At 36.5% G+C, this 17,746-nt stretch overlaps 1 protein-coding gene across 1 annotated transcript in view; it reads right to left on the bottom strand.

The window, feature by feature from the left end:
* Window positions 1–10,660: 10,660 nt before the first annotated feature.
* LOC149416367 (cytoplasmic aconitate hydratase-like) overlaps window positions 10,661–17,746 on the bottom strand; it is a 102,644-nt gene continuing 95,558 nt past the window's right edge. Inside the window, exons 19-21 of the mRNA XM_089641624.1 lie at window positions 17,404–17,500; window positions 15,342–15,527; window positions 10,661–12,485 (exon numbers count right to left, since the gene is read on the bottom strand). Of these exons, the coding sequence (XP_089497750.1) occupies window positions 12,369–12,485; window positions 15,342–15,527; window positions 17,404–17,500 (400 nt within the window). The 3' untranslated portion in view covers window positions 10,661–12,368. The remainder of the gene's footprint in view (window positions 12,486–15,341; window positions 15,528–17,403; window positions 17,501–17,746) is intronic.

Raw genomic sequence — 17,746 nt, 5'->3', positions numbered from 1 at the left:
TCGAAACTTTCGTAAGCTGCGAGAATGGATTTATAGTAAAATAATATGTTTTTAAAATTAAATAAGTATAACTATGGTATTTTCGTCTTAATTTGATTTTGTTATTTTAGTCACGTTGATTTAATTAACAAGACTTTATTCAATCGTTTCTGATTTTACATAGACAAAATGGTAGATGTGTGATTTGATGGCATTTTGGGATCAATAATCATAAACAGGTAAATGAATATCTTTGTTTACAACCATCCAACATAAATCTAAAACATAAATAATTCCAATTGAATAGAAGCTCAATAAATAACCTTCCCGGGCGCGCCGAGGTACCAGACAATATTTAAAAAAACGCAACTTTTCAATCTTTTTAACACTAATATCGTGATGTAAAAATTGCCTCCAACTTTGTTGTAGATTGAGTAGGTAGAAGTTCCATTTGTCTAAATGTAATAATAGAGGTGAGTTCATAAATAAATTAGTGCGGCTTGATCTACTATATAGCAGATTGTGATGACGTCCTCGAGAGTGAGACTCTGGTACAAAAAAAATTAGTTGGGCCAGTATCTCATTATTAGATAAGTGACCGTTTATAAGTTGAAAAAAAATATTTAAGCAAAGCAATACCTCTACGTGTCTCTAGGGAGTGGTAATTGGTCATGGCTAATATATAAATCGATGGGTAAAGCTAAAGTTAACGTCCATAGAGCCGCGAGAATAAATACCTTACAAATGTTTTATGGACTCTTTCAATGCGTAAAGTGTATGTTAATTCATGTGGAGCCCAGATGATCGAGTTTGATTCCAGTACACTTAGGACTAGTGTATTATATAATAACGTCAGTGGTTTTGTGTTACGAAACGGATATGAGTTTCTAATTACGAAGTCGAGAAGCCTGTATGCTCTGCTTATTAAATCATCAATGTGTTGGTGAAAAGTTAGTTTGCTGTCGTAAATAACTCCTAGATCTTTGATTTGGTTTAGGTGTTGGAGAATAATTTCATTGATTGTATATTCAAATACATGCGGTTTCTTTGATCTTGTATACGAGACGATATTGCACTTGGGTGTACTGGAGTTCAAGCCATTTATTTTGGCCCAGTTTGAGACGCAGTCAATGTCACGTTGAAGGAGAATACAGTCAAGATGGTTTTTTTTACTGAGCGATATAGTTATATATCACAGTGGACAATGAACCGACGAGCGAAGGCCATACTTCGAACGCCAAAGTTGGCTCTTTATGTATACCTCATTGGTCTCAAAGCGTTTCCTCAATTTTTAACTTACTTTGTTAATTAACAAAGTTTTTGGAACGGTTTTTCAAACTCGTTAATGACATATTTGCAGGCAGCCTGAAGAGGTACTGAAAACCGCTTTTTATTATTTCGCTGTCAACCCAATCGAAATCCTTAAAAATTTACTGTTTTTGTTTTCATGATATTGAACTAATCATATACATAAATTTGCCATATTATTCAATTAATACCATTTCTCAAAATATTAATATGGAAACATGAACTGCTTACTGCGGTCTGCAACGATGGTTGGGTGGTGAGTGAAACGCAATATGGGAAAATAAACTAAATATTATAAATCTTGAAGTTTTGGCGTTGGTTTCGTTTTGGTTTTGAAAACTCCCAACAAAAATCCCTGTAATTTCAGTGTTTGTCTGAGCTGCCGCCGCTTGCTTGCTAAGTTGTTTTCAGCTTTGCTAATAATAACTACACATGAAAAATGATGACAATTTTAAATATGAATTTCTTTTTTAAATTATATTTTATGCTGCCTAGATTTATTGCAATTTTTTTAGTGTTTATTAAATGACATCCAAATACCTAATATATGTATATAAAATCACACGCTTATTCGAATGCAAATTTGTGTTAAAATTTCAGAGCAATCAGCGAAGAACTTTCAGAGATTTAAGATTTTAAACCAACAAACATTAAAATTTTTATTCATATATACTAGTAATGTTTATATAGGGTTTTCCAATAAGAGGTGTTATTTTGAATAGCCCGCTATTTCGGTAGATGTTACTTTTGAAGCTGTCATTTTTTGACATTTGACAAGTAGAAACTACGCCATTAATAAAAATGGAACGATACACGCTTCAACAACGCATTGAAATTATTAAAATTCACATGGTGAAAATTTGGCAGAGACGGTTCGTAAAACTCGAACATTTTTGGGTAGTCGTGAAGCATCTTGTCGGACCGCAATACAGAAATTGAAAAAGAAAAAAAAAAAAGATTCGAGCTGTTGGGACAACTTAGTGATGTGAAGAATAAAACCCGTGCACGTCGCTCAAGAACAGCCTAGAATATTGCTGCTGTAGCCGAAAGTGTTAAAGAAAATCCAGGTTTGTCCATTCCTCGTCGTTCTTTGGAATTAGGCATTCCATAAACGTCATTCTTCATGAAATATACCGTGTTTGCATGAAGATTTGTGTCTTAAGGCTAATAAAGTTCAGTTAACACAAGAACTCAAGGCGGCCGATCATCAACAACACATCTAAAATAAAATAACACCTCTTATTGGAAAACAAAGAGTAATGAATTTTTAAAATATTAAAACTCACACAAATGTGTTTTTTTTAGATTGTTCTACCTTGCAATCGTGCTATCTCAAAACACCATTTAAAAAATTACAAAATGGAAGCATCCACCACAGAAAAAGACATCAATAAATTGGAACAACGAAATAATTATGAAGTTAAAAATATTGAAAGCATTTCTTTAAACATTGATGAAGAAAGAATTATTAAAACAGATGATCGAAAAACATGTCATGGTTTAGAAATCCCAGAAAATCAAGAAAAAATTCCAGGAATTCGAGAGAAAGTTGTTGTTCTTTGTACGGACATTGCAATAGAATATCCACAATTTGACAAAATATGTGCAGAATTTCCTGCTACTCATTTTGAAATGATAAAAAAAGACGAAAATTTAAAAAATGAAACATTCACAATGAAAAGGTATTCAGAGTTAGAAATTCCTGATGAAGTTTCAAATAAAGATGATGTGGATTTTAATTCTAAGATGGACAATGTCGGATATATTTATACTGGTGTTCCTGCAGGTAAATTTGATTCTATGTTGTAAGGGGTAGGCAGAAACCGCCACACAACTCTGTCTTAGCACACGCAATAACGCTTCATTCACAATATCATCGTCTCATACTCTTATGTTAATCTGGCTATTCGATTCACTTGATCATGCAATGTTACAATAGGGCGTCACTGACTCCTTCTAACTCTCCATTTTTTTTATTAAAACTTTCCCATGGCCAGCCAAAGTGCTTACTGCCATACTACCGAGGTTTACCAGGTAAAGCAGAACAATGACAAAAGAGAACACGATTAAATAATATGTTAGATTAAGTGTACTTTTTCTTCACTTTTCTTCAGTGTTTCGTTTTGTCATGGAACCGATAATTTTCCTAGATAATTGTACTTAAACTTTGTCATGTCGAAATAAAAATGCTTTTCGTTTTTTTGTTTGTAGAAAAAATGCTTAAACTTTTGCTTTTTTCTAGATAAAAATTCTGAGCACAAACCACCGCCCGCCCAAAAGATATACGCCTGCCCAGACTGCAGTTTCACCTGCTCTCAGCGTGGTCATTTAAATGTCCATAGACGTACGCACTCCGGAGAAAAACCCTTTCAGTGTTTAGAGTGCGGTTTCCGATTCCTGAGAAAAGGTGCACTAAACAACCACATGACCACTCACACTGGGCTTAAACCATTCTCGTGTTTAGAGTGTGAATATGTCTGTTCTCGCAAAGGTGACCTGAAACTCCACTCTAGAATTCACACGGGAGAAAAACCATTCTCCTGCACGGAATGTGAGTACAAGTGTTCTCAGAAGGGAACCATTAAAAATCATATTCTCACACACACCGGAGAAAAACCGTTCTCTTGTTCTAAATGTGAGTATATTTGTTCAGAAAAGGGGAGTTTGAGGAGGCATTCTCGTATACACACGAAGCAATTAATCTAAAGTCGTGGGTTTTTGTCACAAAAAGGTGTTGAGACACAAAGGTGCTGTAACCTAACCTACTATTTAATGATGTAATCAATAATTGGATTATGTTGGCTTGAGAGCGATTATGAACAATCTGGAAGCCTGTTGTATGCTGATATTGCGGTGCTGATTTTTTACAGCATAGAAGATCTGCTGTATCTCGTGTCTAAGATGAACCAAGTATATATACATAGAATGAGTTAATGCTGAATTGAAGCAAGTCCAAAGTCATGTTTTTTGAAAGAGAGCGTATGAAAACAGTGTGCAATATAGTTTTAAATGATGAATACGTGAATTAAGTGGACGAGTTTGTGTATTTGGGAAGTATGTTTACGTTTTTAGGGCTGTGATCATGCCTATCTACAAAGTTATAAAGCTAAAGGGTCACGCACGGAATTTGGAAACCAATGGGCAAAGTTCAGCTGGCAAGCTGTACGGTAGAATATTGATTGTATAAATGATAACAAAAAATAAAATAAGGGATGTTCAATATGTTTCATGGATGGAGCAGATTTTCTCATTGTGAAAGCTTACAGAAATGTTTCTGGTGTGAAAACCAGATATATGCACTTCTGTTAATATTCTATTTTGTTTAAAGAAATCGCGCAATTAGTTCAGAGTAAACGCTGTCGTATATTGCTGCAGTAGAACTGTGCAATTCATAATTAAGGTAATGTTGTGGGCTTAAGGAAGTGGGAAGGGAAAGATGTCGAGAAGAGGATATTAGTTTAGTAATTATTATGCCTTGTGCTAGTACAATTATATTGATCTCAATTTGCACAGCAGTGCCATGTTTCAGGACATTATTAAATTTATTATTAGATTGACAATAATTTATATTTATTAAACTTAGGTCATATCGCATTGTCGTAGATAGTCATTTTATTGATCTTCTATATTGTGTCTTTTATTGCTCTTCTATATCGAATCTGGATTGTGTACGTTTTTAAATCATACAACGTTTAACTGTAATTTGTTTTTATTAGATTATATTAGAGTTAGATTATTAGATTCTGTATATGAAGCCTATCATAGGATTGCTATAATATTTTTTCATCATTGTCCTTCTTATAATAAGGTTTTGCTTATGTTCCATTTGGGAGGCGGGTGTGGTTACCGCCGCCCCGGGAGCCATTTATTGGATAATCAATACCTCTGCCATCGGTCACTCCAACTGGTTCGCTACGTTTGGTGACTTAGCGAGGCTGCCCGGGTTTAGGGAGTTAGGATTGTCTAGGTCTAGGCGGTGGATGCATCTGCCCACCTTCTATGTGGCTGGCCAGATTTGGAGAGACTGGTCGAGGGAGATCTTTTTATCTCTCCTGAAGGACTCTCGACCTACCGCCTTGCACCACAGTGGGAGGAATGAATTCAAATGTCCGTTACTCCTGGACACACTGATACCCAGATTCCTAGCCACTGTTTTACTTCGCAGATCTTCCTTTCCTTAAAAAACCCTCCACACAGTACATCTTAAGATCATGTTTTAAATTCTGTGAAAAGCAATATAAATTTAAATGGCTAGAATAATATTGGCGTTTTGGTCAGCTATCCACGTCTGTCTGTTTGTGCGCGAAATTCCCGAAATGATAGTGAAAACCCAATCAAAATCCGTATATATGTATATTTATACATATATACATAGTACAAGCATATTTTATTTATAGAAAGCATAGAAGAATCGAACAACGGCCCGGTAAATGTCAGCTAGTAGGTAATTTTCAAATAATCTGATTCCATATACATATTCTAGAATATTAATATTATGAAAGAAAAATGATTGGTGCCGCGACCTGGATTCGAATGCAAGATCTTCCCTTAAACGGGAAACTGCTTTACCCACTAAACTATCGCCACAATCTGCCATTGTACCTATAATCGATTGTTTAAAGCATCTCAGTGTTTTTTTACATTGATTCGTTTTGACTGTATTTTTACTCTAGTCATTTTATAATGAAAATGTACTTTCAGATTTACAAACTTTTCTGAGCAAACAGGGAAACTATTGAACAAATATTTTCTTAACCCATTTTTAGTGTTCACAATATCTGAAGTAGTGACGCCCCCGACTGCAAAGATAAGTTAAAATCTTAAATGTACCTTTTTCAGCTTTGTAGAATAAAACATTTAGTACCTATTGTTGTGTCTTACATTATTGTAGTGTTTATTCTGATGCGTAAAGCTGATAATAATTCAAAATATTTGCAGAAACATTATAACGTCTTGTAATCAACGATAATCATTAAGTGTGATGTTTTTGTAATGTTATTCCATCTCACTCAATAAATTCTTAAGAGCTGGTTCAGGTTGGTTTAGTTTTAAAGCCGTTGTAATCATACTTAAGCCGTTGTAATGAGTAAAGTTTTTCCCTATCCCGACCTTACCCCTTATTATTTACAACTCGATAATGGGTTTTGTCTTTAGCGTCCTACTTATAAATATTATATATCTAATAAGTACATAATCGAAAATGTATTTAATTAAATTTTATGAATTTAAAATTGTGATTTTTTCTTGACTGCTTTCGGTTGACGCAACTATTTGCATCCCTTTTTGACATGTGTTCCATAATTTTCCTTTCATCACCTCTCCCTTTCTGACAGTACGGAGTTCATACCTGAGGGACGTTGCAACGAGTGTTTGAGTTAAGTCTCTTGCGTAAACTTGTGCAGTGATTACAGAGTGATCTGAAGTGCCCGTAAAGGCGATTTTTACCCAGGGGTCCAGCTAATGGAATATTGTAGGTCAGGTTACTTCCCAATTCCATTGTTTACCACGCTATTCAGTAGTTGTGTTACATTATTATTATTTTTTTAAATAACATTCCCGGGTTACGAATAACCTGACAATATTTGAAAATCTCCAACTACCACCACAGTAAGAGGAAAATGCTACTTGTGTTGTGATGGAGGACGTAGCCACTCGAGAAATTGAACACACTACGCCTGCGTGGGACCCAAACGCGATGTCAACTCAGCCACCGACTGGTCAAATATTGTAAATAAACAATAATATTGATTACAGTCAACCACAAGTATAAAATACAAAATAATTCGCAGACAAATATTGTGACTACACATCCTTTATATCACGTCACCTTAATTCATGGGTGGAGAACCTTTTCGCCGTGGGAGGCCATTTGGATGTTCGCAGTATCACCCGCAGGCTGCACTTAGATTTTTGGTTGCGGGGGAGGGGGTGTCAGCACCCTCGATATATTATCAGAACCTCATTTTGCTAAGTACAGATTTTATTTTATTTTTCTATCACTAGAAATTTATAACTGCACTCGGAACGCGAGAATGGTTTCCCTTGAGTTACATATGAGTCCGCGAATCGAATTTTAAGTTCAAAACAATTTTTGAATTTCTGCCTTAAAATTAAAAGTAATTTTGCGTAAGAGTCTACGAGCATAAATAATATTTGTACGCGGAACAAGCAAATGGTTTTGAATTTTGCAGCACATGGTGTAAAACTAGAATTTAAACTACACTCGGAACATGCAAACGATTTCCTTCGAAATGTATCTGCAGATAAATCCGCAACTGGATATTTTTAAGAAGACAAAACTGCTTTTAACATAAGATTGAATCTTTGTGCGAGTCCCCAGCTTCCAGCACATGAAAATGATTTCCTCCGATTTTTGCAGACACAATCTGTATCTTAGAATTTAAAACTGCACTTCGAACAGGATAATTTTTCCTTCAAAATGCGTCAGCAGATGAATCCACAGCTAGAATTTTATCGTTGCATTCTGAACATAAAACAAGTTTTAACTTTTTAGTTACTCATTGTGCCAGTTCCCAAGTTTAATTAAAACTTCGTCCTGAACCCGAAAATGGTTTCCTCTGATTTTTTTCAAAAATGAACTTCGAATGCAAAACCATTTATTACATTAAACCATCACGCCATTTCTCCACAGGGGTGGGCAGAGAGGACGGACCGCTAAACAAATCGGTCTTGGCACATACACCTTGCCTCATTTACATTCATACATACTCTTTTGTTATTCTGACTCTTGACATAGCTCGACTCAAGTAGCTGATTCACTTGATCGTGCCATTTCTTCCTTAGGCGTCCCTGCTTTCATCTATCATTTACATTGGCCACATATATTCTCATTTCTTTGTTCATTAGCTCTACATATCCAAACCATCTAAGCTTCCCTTTCTTAATCTTACTGATTACCAACGCTTACATCAGCCTTGCACTATTTGCGAATCTTCACATTTCTCGCACGGTCATACATGGTTTGTGATCATACAAAAATACGCCTCGGGAATCTCATCTTTACAGCATTCAATCTATTTTCGTCAGTTACATGTCTGACTGTCACACATCAGGGTGGGTACCAGCACTCCATTCTGGACTGCTAGCTTCGCTTTTTTGGACAATTTTTTGCTAGCACCAACTACGTTCAGTCCTCCTTTAATGGATTTATCTACATTTACCTTTCTTTCAATATCTCCGTCAGCTTTTCCTTCTCTCGTATACATAATTCCCATACATATCTACTAAAATAAAACAGATAAAAGTATCAAGATAGGAAAATAAAGTCCAGATTTAAAAAACACATTGATCACAAAACCCTTCCTTTGTTAAGACTGTAGCTATTCACATTTAACTATTGATTTAACCACTGCCAAAATATTAGCCAACTAATTCTACTCCGAGGTTATCACACTTTTCTTATTGGATTTAAATTATTCTAAGCCTTACTCCTCAATTTGTCTCATATCGAGGGACGAATCACATTTAGGAAGAGAAATTCTAATCAAATTCTTCTACTGATTAAAGAACATAAAATATATATTATTAAAATAAATACCATGATTAAATAATAAATTTGACTGTTGCAAACTTCTGCAACTCATAAACTTACGAATACCTACAATAACAACATGACAAAATACACTATTCCACTGCAACACACATAAGCGCAATTACATTGCGAACTCCCCAATACAACGGTTTCACACTATGGGAAACCAAAACTTGGGTGATGTTGATATATTTAATATTAACTTTGCGAATTTTGTGTATCAAGTAAAAGATTTATTCCTAAATAGAAGTTGTATTATTGTAAATCAGTCAAATCGCTGTATTTTTTAATTTATGTTCTTGTTCTTTTTATTTCCGTTTATTACATATATTTTTTTATTTAATCTTGAAGCCATCAAGTCATCAAATTAAAAAAGTTCGTAACTTATCTGGACAAAACAAACAACGAAAGAGAACGCCGTGCTCTTCAATAACATTGAAATCTTCGGTCTCTTCGAAAATACGGATGAAAATCGAGCAGATAGTCCAATAAAAATAACATCTAATGTTGGACAAATCATTAATGAAGAGGACATTGGATTTATTGCTAGAGCCAAACCTCTCCAACATTCTCAAGACGGAATAGCAGCAGCTCCTTGTGACGTCCGCTCTTGAAACGTGGTGGATAGATTCATCTCCAAAACGAAGAAGGACGAACTGATTGCGGCCATTAAAAAGAAGAATGGGGTCGACTGCAAGAGGGTAGGTATTGTACGAGGTAAAATTTTTGAAACGATCACCGTACCAGAAAAAACAAATTGATACTGAGATCGGCTAAAGAATTTTTATATATTTTTTTTTTTATATTAACTCCACACAGGAGGCCCTGAAGAAAATAATTTCCCTCAGGGCCTATGTCATATTTGGGGATGCTGTGTGGAGGGTCTTTTTGTGGAGAGGAAGGAGTGAACATGGGTCTTGAAGAGTCCCATGTTATAGGAGGGAGGAAACACAGAGGCCGGCAGTTCGTTCCACAGCCGAGCTGTTGAACTTAAGAACGAATCGTAGAAGCGACCCGTTCTCATGTGACAAATGTCAACCGTGTACAAATGTTGGGCGCGCGTTTTGGCGTGTATCCCGACTACGCACCGGTGCCGAAGGGATCAATGACGCTAGTTCCTCAGAGCATCTTCCATTGTAATACCGATAGAACAAGGACAGCATACCTACCTGACGCCTGTGCTCTAAAGATTGCAGTCCGTTTGTTAAGATTGGGGAATCTATCAAACGGACCGCCCGTTTCTGCACAGAGTCTTGGGTTTTTTTCAGGTATTTAGGGGCTCCGGACCAGAGATGGCTGCCAAATTCGACAGTAGGGCGCACTTGCGATTTGTACAGGGTCAGCAGTTGTGTACTATTAAAGTATCTGCGGGCCCTGTACAATACGCCCAGCTTCTGAGAGGCCAACTTTACTCTGGCTTCGATGGAGCCCCCGTACCTGAGCTGGTCACTTATAGTTACATTAAAAAAATAAAAGTAGAATCTGGGCGTCTGTGCGTCCAGGAGTGACAGAGGTTTGAATTCATCTCTCCCACTGTGGTGGAATACGATGGATCAAGAGTCCTGCTGGATAGGTAATCCTCATCCAATGAACCTTGGCACCCCTGCTAAGTCACCTAACGTTGCAAACCACTCGGGGTGACCTACGGCAGAGGTGTTGGTTATCCAATGAATGGTCCCGGGGCTGTGGTATCCATACCCCCCACCCAAATTAAAAAAATAACTCGGCACAAAGATCCATAGATATTTTTATTTAAAAAAAAAAACCACCAATATTATTAATAATAATTGAGTTACATTATAAATTATGAAAAAAAAAAAAAAAATCACAAAGGAACAAATAATTGTTGTCCTCAGTTCTACAGAGATAATAGTATAAGATAATTAACACTTAGAGATTATATAATAATTCTTAAATGCATAAAAACGAAGATAATAGTGACATATAAAAAATATTTATTCATAACTGTGTGGTTACGATTTGAAAACAAAAAAAACACACAACTTACAAATTATATATACGCAATATTTAGGCAGATGTTCAATTTTTGTTGTATGTTTGCATGACGATGATTGTATAAAAATATTTATTGGGTAGAAAATAATTCTAATAATATCTTTATAATGATGTTGCAATGTTCATAGATTTGTTATGGATAATGATGTTACAAGATCAAACAACAGAGTTATGTTGTTAACGATATTGTAATGTTCCGTGAGTGTAGATTACAAGAGTTATGGATAATGATGTTACAAGATCAAACAACAGAGTTATGTTGTTAACGATATTGTAATGTTCTGTGAGTGTAGATTACAAGAGTTATGGATAATGATGTTACAAGATCAAACAACAGAGTTATGTTATTAACGATATTGTAATGTTCCGTGAGTGTAGATTACAAGAGTTATGGATAATGATGTTACAAGATCAAACAACAGAGTTATGTTGTTAACGATATTGTAATGTTCTGTGAGTGTAGATTACAAGAGTTATGGATAATGATGTTACAAGATCAAACAACAGAGTTATGTTATTAACGATATTGTAATGTTCCGTGAGTGTAGATTACAAGAGTTATGGATAATGATGTTACAAGATCAAACAACAGAGTTATGTTGTTAACGATATTGTAATGTTCTGTGAGTGTAGATTACAAGAGTTATGGATAATGATGTTACAAGATCAAACAACAGAGTTATGTTATTAACGATATTGTAATGTTCTGTGAGTGTAGATTACAAGAGTTATGGATAATGATGTTACAAGATCAAACAACAGAGTTATATTGTTAACGATATTGTAATGTTATATGAGTGTAGATTACAATAGTTATGGAGATAATGATGTTACAAGATCAAACAACAGAGTTATGTTTTTAATGATATTGTAATGTTCTGTGCGTGTAGATTACAAGAGTTATGGAGATAATGATGTTACAAGATCAGACAACAGATTTATCTTGTTAACAATATTGTAATGTCCTGTGAACATAAAGAGTTATGTAGATATTGATATTGTAATGTACTATGAACATAAAGAGTTATATTGATAACGATATTGTAATGACCCGTGAATATAAAGAAATATATTGATAACGATATTGTAATGACCCGTGAACATAAAGAGTTATGTTGATAACGATACTGTAATGTTCTGTGAACATAAAGAGTTATGTTGATAACGATATTGTAATGTCCTGTGAACATAGATTACAAGAGTTATGTTGATAAAGATGCTGTCTCAGAACAGAGTTATGTTGATAACGATGTTGTCTGAGAACAGAGTTATGTTGATAATGATATTGTAATGTCTTGCCTGCTTCAGATAACAATTGTTATGTTGACAAAGATGCTTAAATGTTCTGAGAACAGAGTTATGTTGATAAAGATGTTTAAATGTCTAATAAGAGAGTTATGTTGATAATGATATTGTAATGTCCTGGAAGTATAATGTTGTGAGAGTCATGTTGATGATGATGATGGCATGTATGTTGTAACATGTTTGAGCATTTTTCCGGTAGTTAGCAAAGTTAGTGCGCGGCGATCTTGCGCACCATGTAGTTGAGGATACCACCATGACGGAAGTAAGTCAGATCCACTTCCGTATCGAAGCGAACGAGGACTTCGAAGGTGCGCCCATCATCCACCTGAAATGAGAATAATTGTATATTACAAAATTATTGATGCAAAGATTCATTAAGTCAGTGTACCATAAATTTGACATTTTTGGGATACTGTGTGGAGGGTACTTTTAAGGAAAGGAAGGAGAAAAAGTTCTGGGAAGGTAAAGGGTATGAAGGTTAGGTAGGAATCTAGGGATTAGTGTGTTCAGGAGTGACAGAAATATGAATATATCTCTCCCACTGCGGTGCAAGGCGATGGGTCAAATGGTGTCAATAGGTCAGTTGGAGAAGTCAAAAGGTCTCCCCAATCCAGCCTCTCCCGATCTGGCACGTCACGCAGGTGGCGGGAAGGCGCATCCTCAACACGGGAATGACGCACCGACAGGAACAAGATAAACATGCAAACACTTGTTTATGTCATGTTGTAGCAGTTCAATCTTGCCCCGCTACAGAGATCAATAGGTCAGTTGGAGAAGTCAAAAGGTCTCCCCAATCCAGCCTCTCCCGATCTGGCACGTCACGCAGGTGGCGGGAAGGCGCATCCTCAACACGGGAATGACGCACCGACAGGAACAAGATAAACTTGCAAACACTTGTTTATGTCATGTTGTAGCAGTTCAATCTTGCCCCGCTACAGAGATTCTAACACCTGTCAATACCTTGCACTGGTTGATGTGTTGCATGCTGTATGGCAACTTCGAGGGAGAGCTCGAGACAGATTTGCGGGAGCACCAACGCCTCCATCTTCAGTACTTTACGGGCATCCAGCTGGGGACGTTGTGTCTACAGTGAAGATACGAGCGAACACTCCAGTCGACAAATCTTTCGTGCAGCGATGTCGCCTTCAGCTTGTAGAATTTTTACCATTGTCATCGGATCGCACTGTATAATAAATTTAACAACGCTATATGCGTAGTTTGGCGCCCTTCACACGATAATTCAGGTCAGATAATTTTTATGTCATCACACCATTGTCACACTTCAATGCAGAGATGTGCTTTATTTCAAATAAATCCATTTCAAATGGAAATGCAAAATGCAAAATGGGTATTTTCCATTTTGCATTTTAAATGCTTTTCTAAAAACCATTTTGCATTTTTAATGCTTTTCTTAATGCATTTTCCATTTTAAATGCTTTTTTGCAACATTCTTCCTACTATCTCCACTCATCTTTTTTTCATAAGCCCCAAATATCAGTCGGTCTTCAACCTCGCTATGAGAGATAATTTACATTTGTCAAGTTGCTCCCTGGTAGAAGCCCTGGCAATCGAGTGATACCATTACAAAAAATACTGATTCAAATATAGAACATGGGGCCATGACTCGTTAGATAGCAGTTTCTATGTTTTTACGTTGGCAACATTAGTCCCGCGCAAATTTTTTGTGGTTTCATAATCTGTAATCGTGGTGTTTTTGGATTTACCATCATGTTATATGTTTGTTCTACATTGATGTCCATTATTAAATGAAAAATTGTTTAAAAACTCTATAATTATTTTAATTGTTTGACCTGAGAAACCATTTTGCATTTTCAATGCATTTTGAAAATAGGTATTTTGCATTTGAAATGCTTTTTTAAAAACCATTTTGCATTTTGCATTTTCAAATGGAAAAGTTTTGACCCATTTCCATTTTGCATTTCAAATGGTTTTGGGTACCCATTTTGCACATCTCTGCTTCAATGTAATTTAAATTCCGTCTGAGATATAATTAATAATGTTTAAATAGAGTTCTCTTGTTGTAGTTAAGTTGTAGGAATAAATGTAATTTTGGATAACTTTTACCCCTTTTATTCTTACATACTTAGCAAATCCCCGATGTTGGTTCCTCTAGCCTTATCAATGGCGGCCCACACGCGGCTGGTTTAGAGACATTATTTGAGAATGAACTCATTATTGTAAGTATTTCAACAGTGGTTCAATCCTCTACGTTTCGATGACGCCAACGTGGTTTATCTAGTTTATATATTCTGTTATAATGTGAGTAACCAAATTCGAAATGAGCAAGTTAGAACAAGTAAGATAATCATGTCAATTCATGTAGGGTGGTAAAAACCGCGTTGTTTATCAAAAACTTGTTAGAACTTGATTGCCACAAACACGGCACAAACTGAGGGTGGATAAACCCGATACGGTTTTCCCTTCAAACTTTGACGAACCAATGACGATGATAGAAAAGATATAATACCATTATTAGTGTTTTACTTAAATTAAAAACTAACTAACCCAGTTTTAAGTAAAAACAACTATTATTATTTAATTCCGCTAGATTCCGTCGGATTTAATTTTCCTGCCGTCCGTCGCCCCTCGAGATTTCCTTAACGGCCCTTAATTTTATTTGACCCTTCTACCGCCCTCCCGAAAGCCTCCAGCGCCCACAAGGGGGCATTATCGCACAATTTGAGAGACTTATTGAGAGATTATATAACTGTGGCATCGAGAAGAATCCAGATTAACTAATTAATAATAAACCGCTCGACCTACTTAGTACCTTTCTACGAGTACTTACCTTCAGCTCGGATCGTAAACAAAGCAACCTACCGGCAACAATACGATCGCAAGTCGGTCTGGCACATTACGAGAACTCGTCAGAAGGTTCGAGTCTACCGCCTATGCATAATTGCCGCGCGGTCGAAGATTCCCGAAACACCCAGACTGTGCGAGTGCCTCGGATTTAGTTGCAATTCATCTACCTACTGTTGCCACCGGTAGTAAAGGATCGAGAATTGAATGACCACAAATTCAGTCAGTTTGATTGCAAACAACTAACTTATAGCTTACTCGTGTACCAAAAATTAAGAAAAACTGCATGTTTTGGATTTGGTAATTGAATGTTACACAATGTACCTACTTCAGAGTCTCATTACGAGTGTAAACTTACATGCACGGTGATATTTTGCAGTGGTTTGAGATCCTTTGGGATCTGCAGGGAAAACTTCTCCAGCCCAGTGAGGCCGAGCGCGGTGGGGTTCTGCCCCTCGAGGAACTGCAGGGGGATGACCCCCATTCCCACCAGGTTGGAGCGGTGGATACGCTCGTAGGATTCAGCGATCACAGCTTTGATACCCTGGAAAAGAGAAAATTAAATATATATAATGCAATCTGTTTAGTAAATCTTAATTAATGCAATCAATTTCGAAATACTATAAAATAAAGTCGCTATCCCCGTCTGTCTGTTTGTTCGCTTAGTTCTTCTAAACTACGCAACGGATTTTGATAGGATTTTCACTATCATTTAGAGAATTTCTTCCGGAAGGTTTACATATATGATACATGCATATTGTATTTATAGAAAGTAGAGAAAAGTCAATGTTTTATTATCAAGTCGTAAAAATATATTTTTGAGCACTACATTGCTAATGCTGGCTAAACCTTATGAGATACATCAAAATAATGTACTACAGAATTGTATGTCTTAAAAAGGCCTACAGAAAAGTGTCCAATGGTATATTGTCCATCTCTTGAGCATAACACCCAATATACCCGGGTATACGCGAGCTGTTAACATAATAAATTTTTTTACTTTAATTCATTTTAACCCCTCAAGCCTCTGACATATTATGTCAAAATAAAATGTCTGACAATAAAATTCCATTTTTTTAAATTTATTTTTACATTAGCTCATTATTGGAACTATGAGGAAAATAATTCCCCTCAAGAGATATTCATCTATGGGGATGCTGTGAGAGGGTTTTTTCAGGTTGGTTAGGTATCTGCGGTTCAGTGTATCCAGGAGTGGCAGATGTATGAATCCATACATCTGCCAATGAGAGTCCAAGTCGATTTTCTGAGAGACCTGCTGGAGAGGTCAAAAGGTCTCTCTCAACCAATCTCTCCTGATCCGGCTATATACATCTGGCCGCTAACCAGACCATCGCCAAGACCCGGACAAACCTAACCCTGTGAACCCTGTTAAGTCACCAAAAGTAGCGAACCACTTGGGGTAACCTATGTAGAGGTGTTGGTTATCCAATAAATGGTTCCCGGGGCGACGGTACCCATAACCACCTCTCCAATAGAAATATCCCAGATCTGAATGTATCCGAAAAATAAAAACTGTCTTTGAAAGGTGTTGAAATACGCTTTCAAATTGTATTACTAGAAATAAACATAAATTTAGAAATATTGAAATTTTTTAATGTTTCCATTTATTTGAATTTTCAATAATCAAAGCTGCAGAAATACTCCGACCGACTGACAGAATATTCCAGATGCCTGAGAGGTGTACACACAGCATGCCCAAAGATGATACAGGCCCTCATGGAAACTATGTCCCGTGTGGAGGTAATATTAACCTTTTGAACGCGTTAATTTGCTCCGTTTTATCTATACCCGTACGCGGTACATATTTTCAAATACCTATGCACGCAATTAAATGTCAAATTATAGCATTTTGGCATGATTTATTGGACTTTATAGACAGAACAGATTATTCTCCACAATATGATAACAAATCCTCGTGTGTCAACACTCTTAGATGTTTATAAAAACGAAAACATAAAATTTCATACAAAGACGTACCGTATCTTTTGAATGTGGTCCCGCCATTCACTCGGCGTGTGTGTACTTAGGTGATAGACACAAGTGGGACACCATGATCACTTATCATTTTTAGTTATGAATGACATACTAGTACTAACGCCATCCGTTGACAAAAATGTAAACTATAGCACTCGAAGGCGCAAAGAGGCTCACTTGATTATCAATGTTTTTTAACGAAATACAATTTTATTTTCGAGAGATTCTTGTAGATGTCAGCATCGTGATAGTTCTACGAATGTTCAAGCGAGCGGGAAATAAATTTATGTCAAAAGACCGCAGGAATATCGGCATTCAAAGTTTCCGTATCAACTGTTGATACAGCCGCGTGTGAGTATGGACTTTTGGCCGTAACAACAGTTGATACGGCCGCGTGCAAAGAGTTAAATGTGATGGTAACTCACCAGCAAGAATGGACCCTTGGCTGCCCAGTCTCGACTGCTTCCAGACCCGTAGTCCTTTCCCACTATCAGGATCAGAGGAACTCCTTCCTCGGAGTATCTGGAAAACACAACCACACATTTTTTTTTTTTTTTTTGTATCATGATCATCTTTCATTGTAATACCGATATAACAAGGACAGCATACCTACCTGACGCCTGTGCTTTAAAGATTGCAGTCCGTTTGTTAAGATTGGGGAATCTATCAAACGGACCGCCCGTTTTTGCACAGAGTCAAGGGTTTTTTTCAGGTATTTAGGGGCTCCGGACCAGAGATGGCTGCCAAATTCGACAGTAGGGCGCACTT

The sequence above is a fragment of the Hesperophylax consimilis genome, chromosome 17 (genome assembly GCF_061612785.1).
Source record: "Hesperophylax consimilis isolate HC1 chromosome 17, BYU_Hcon_1.0, whole genome shotgun sequence".
NCBI classification, from domain to species: Eukaryota; Metazoa; Arthropoda; class Insecta; order Trichoptera; family Limnephilidae; genus Hesperophylax; species Hesperophylax consimilis.
The sequence above is the reverse complement of the archived record's forward strand: the minus strand, read 5'-3'. Positions and strand labels throughout refer to the sequence as shown.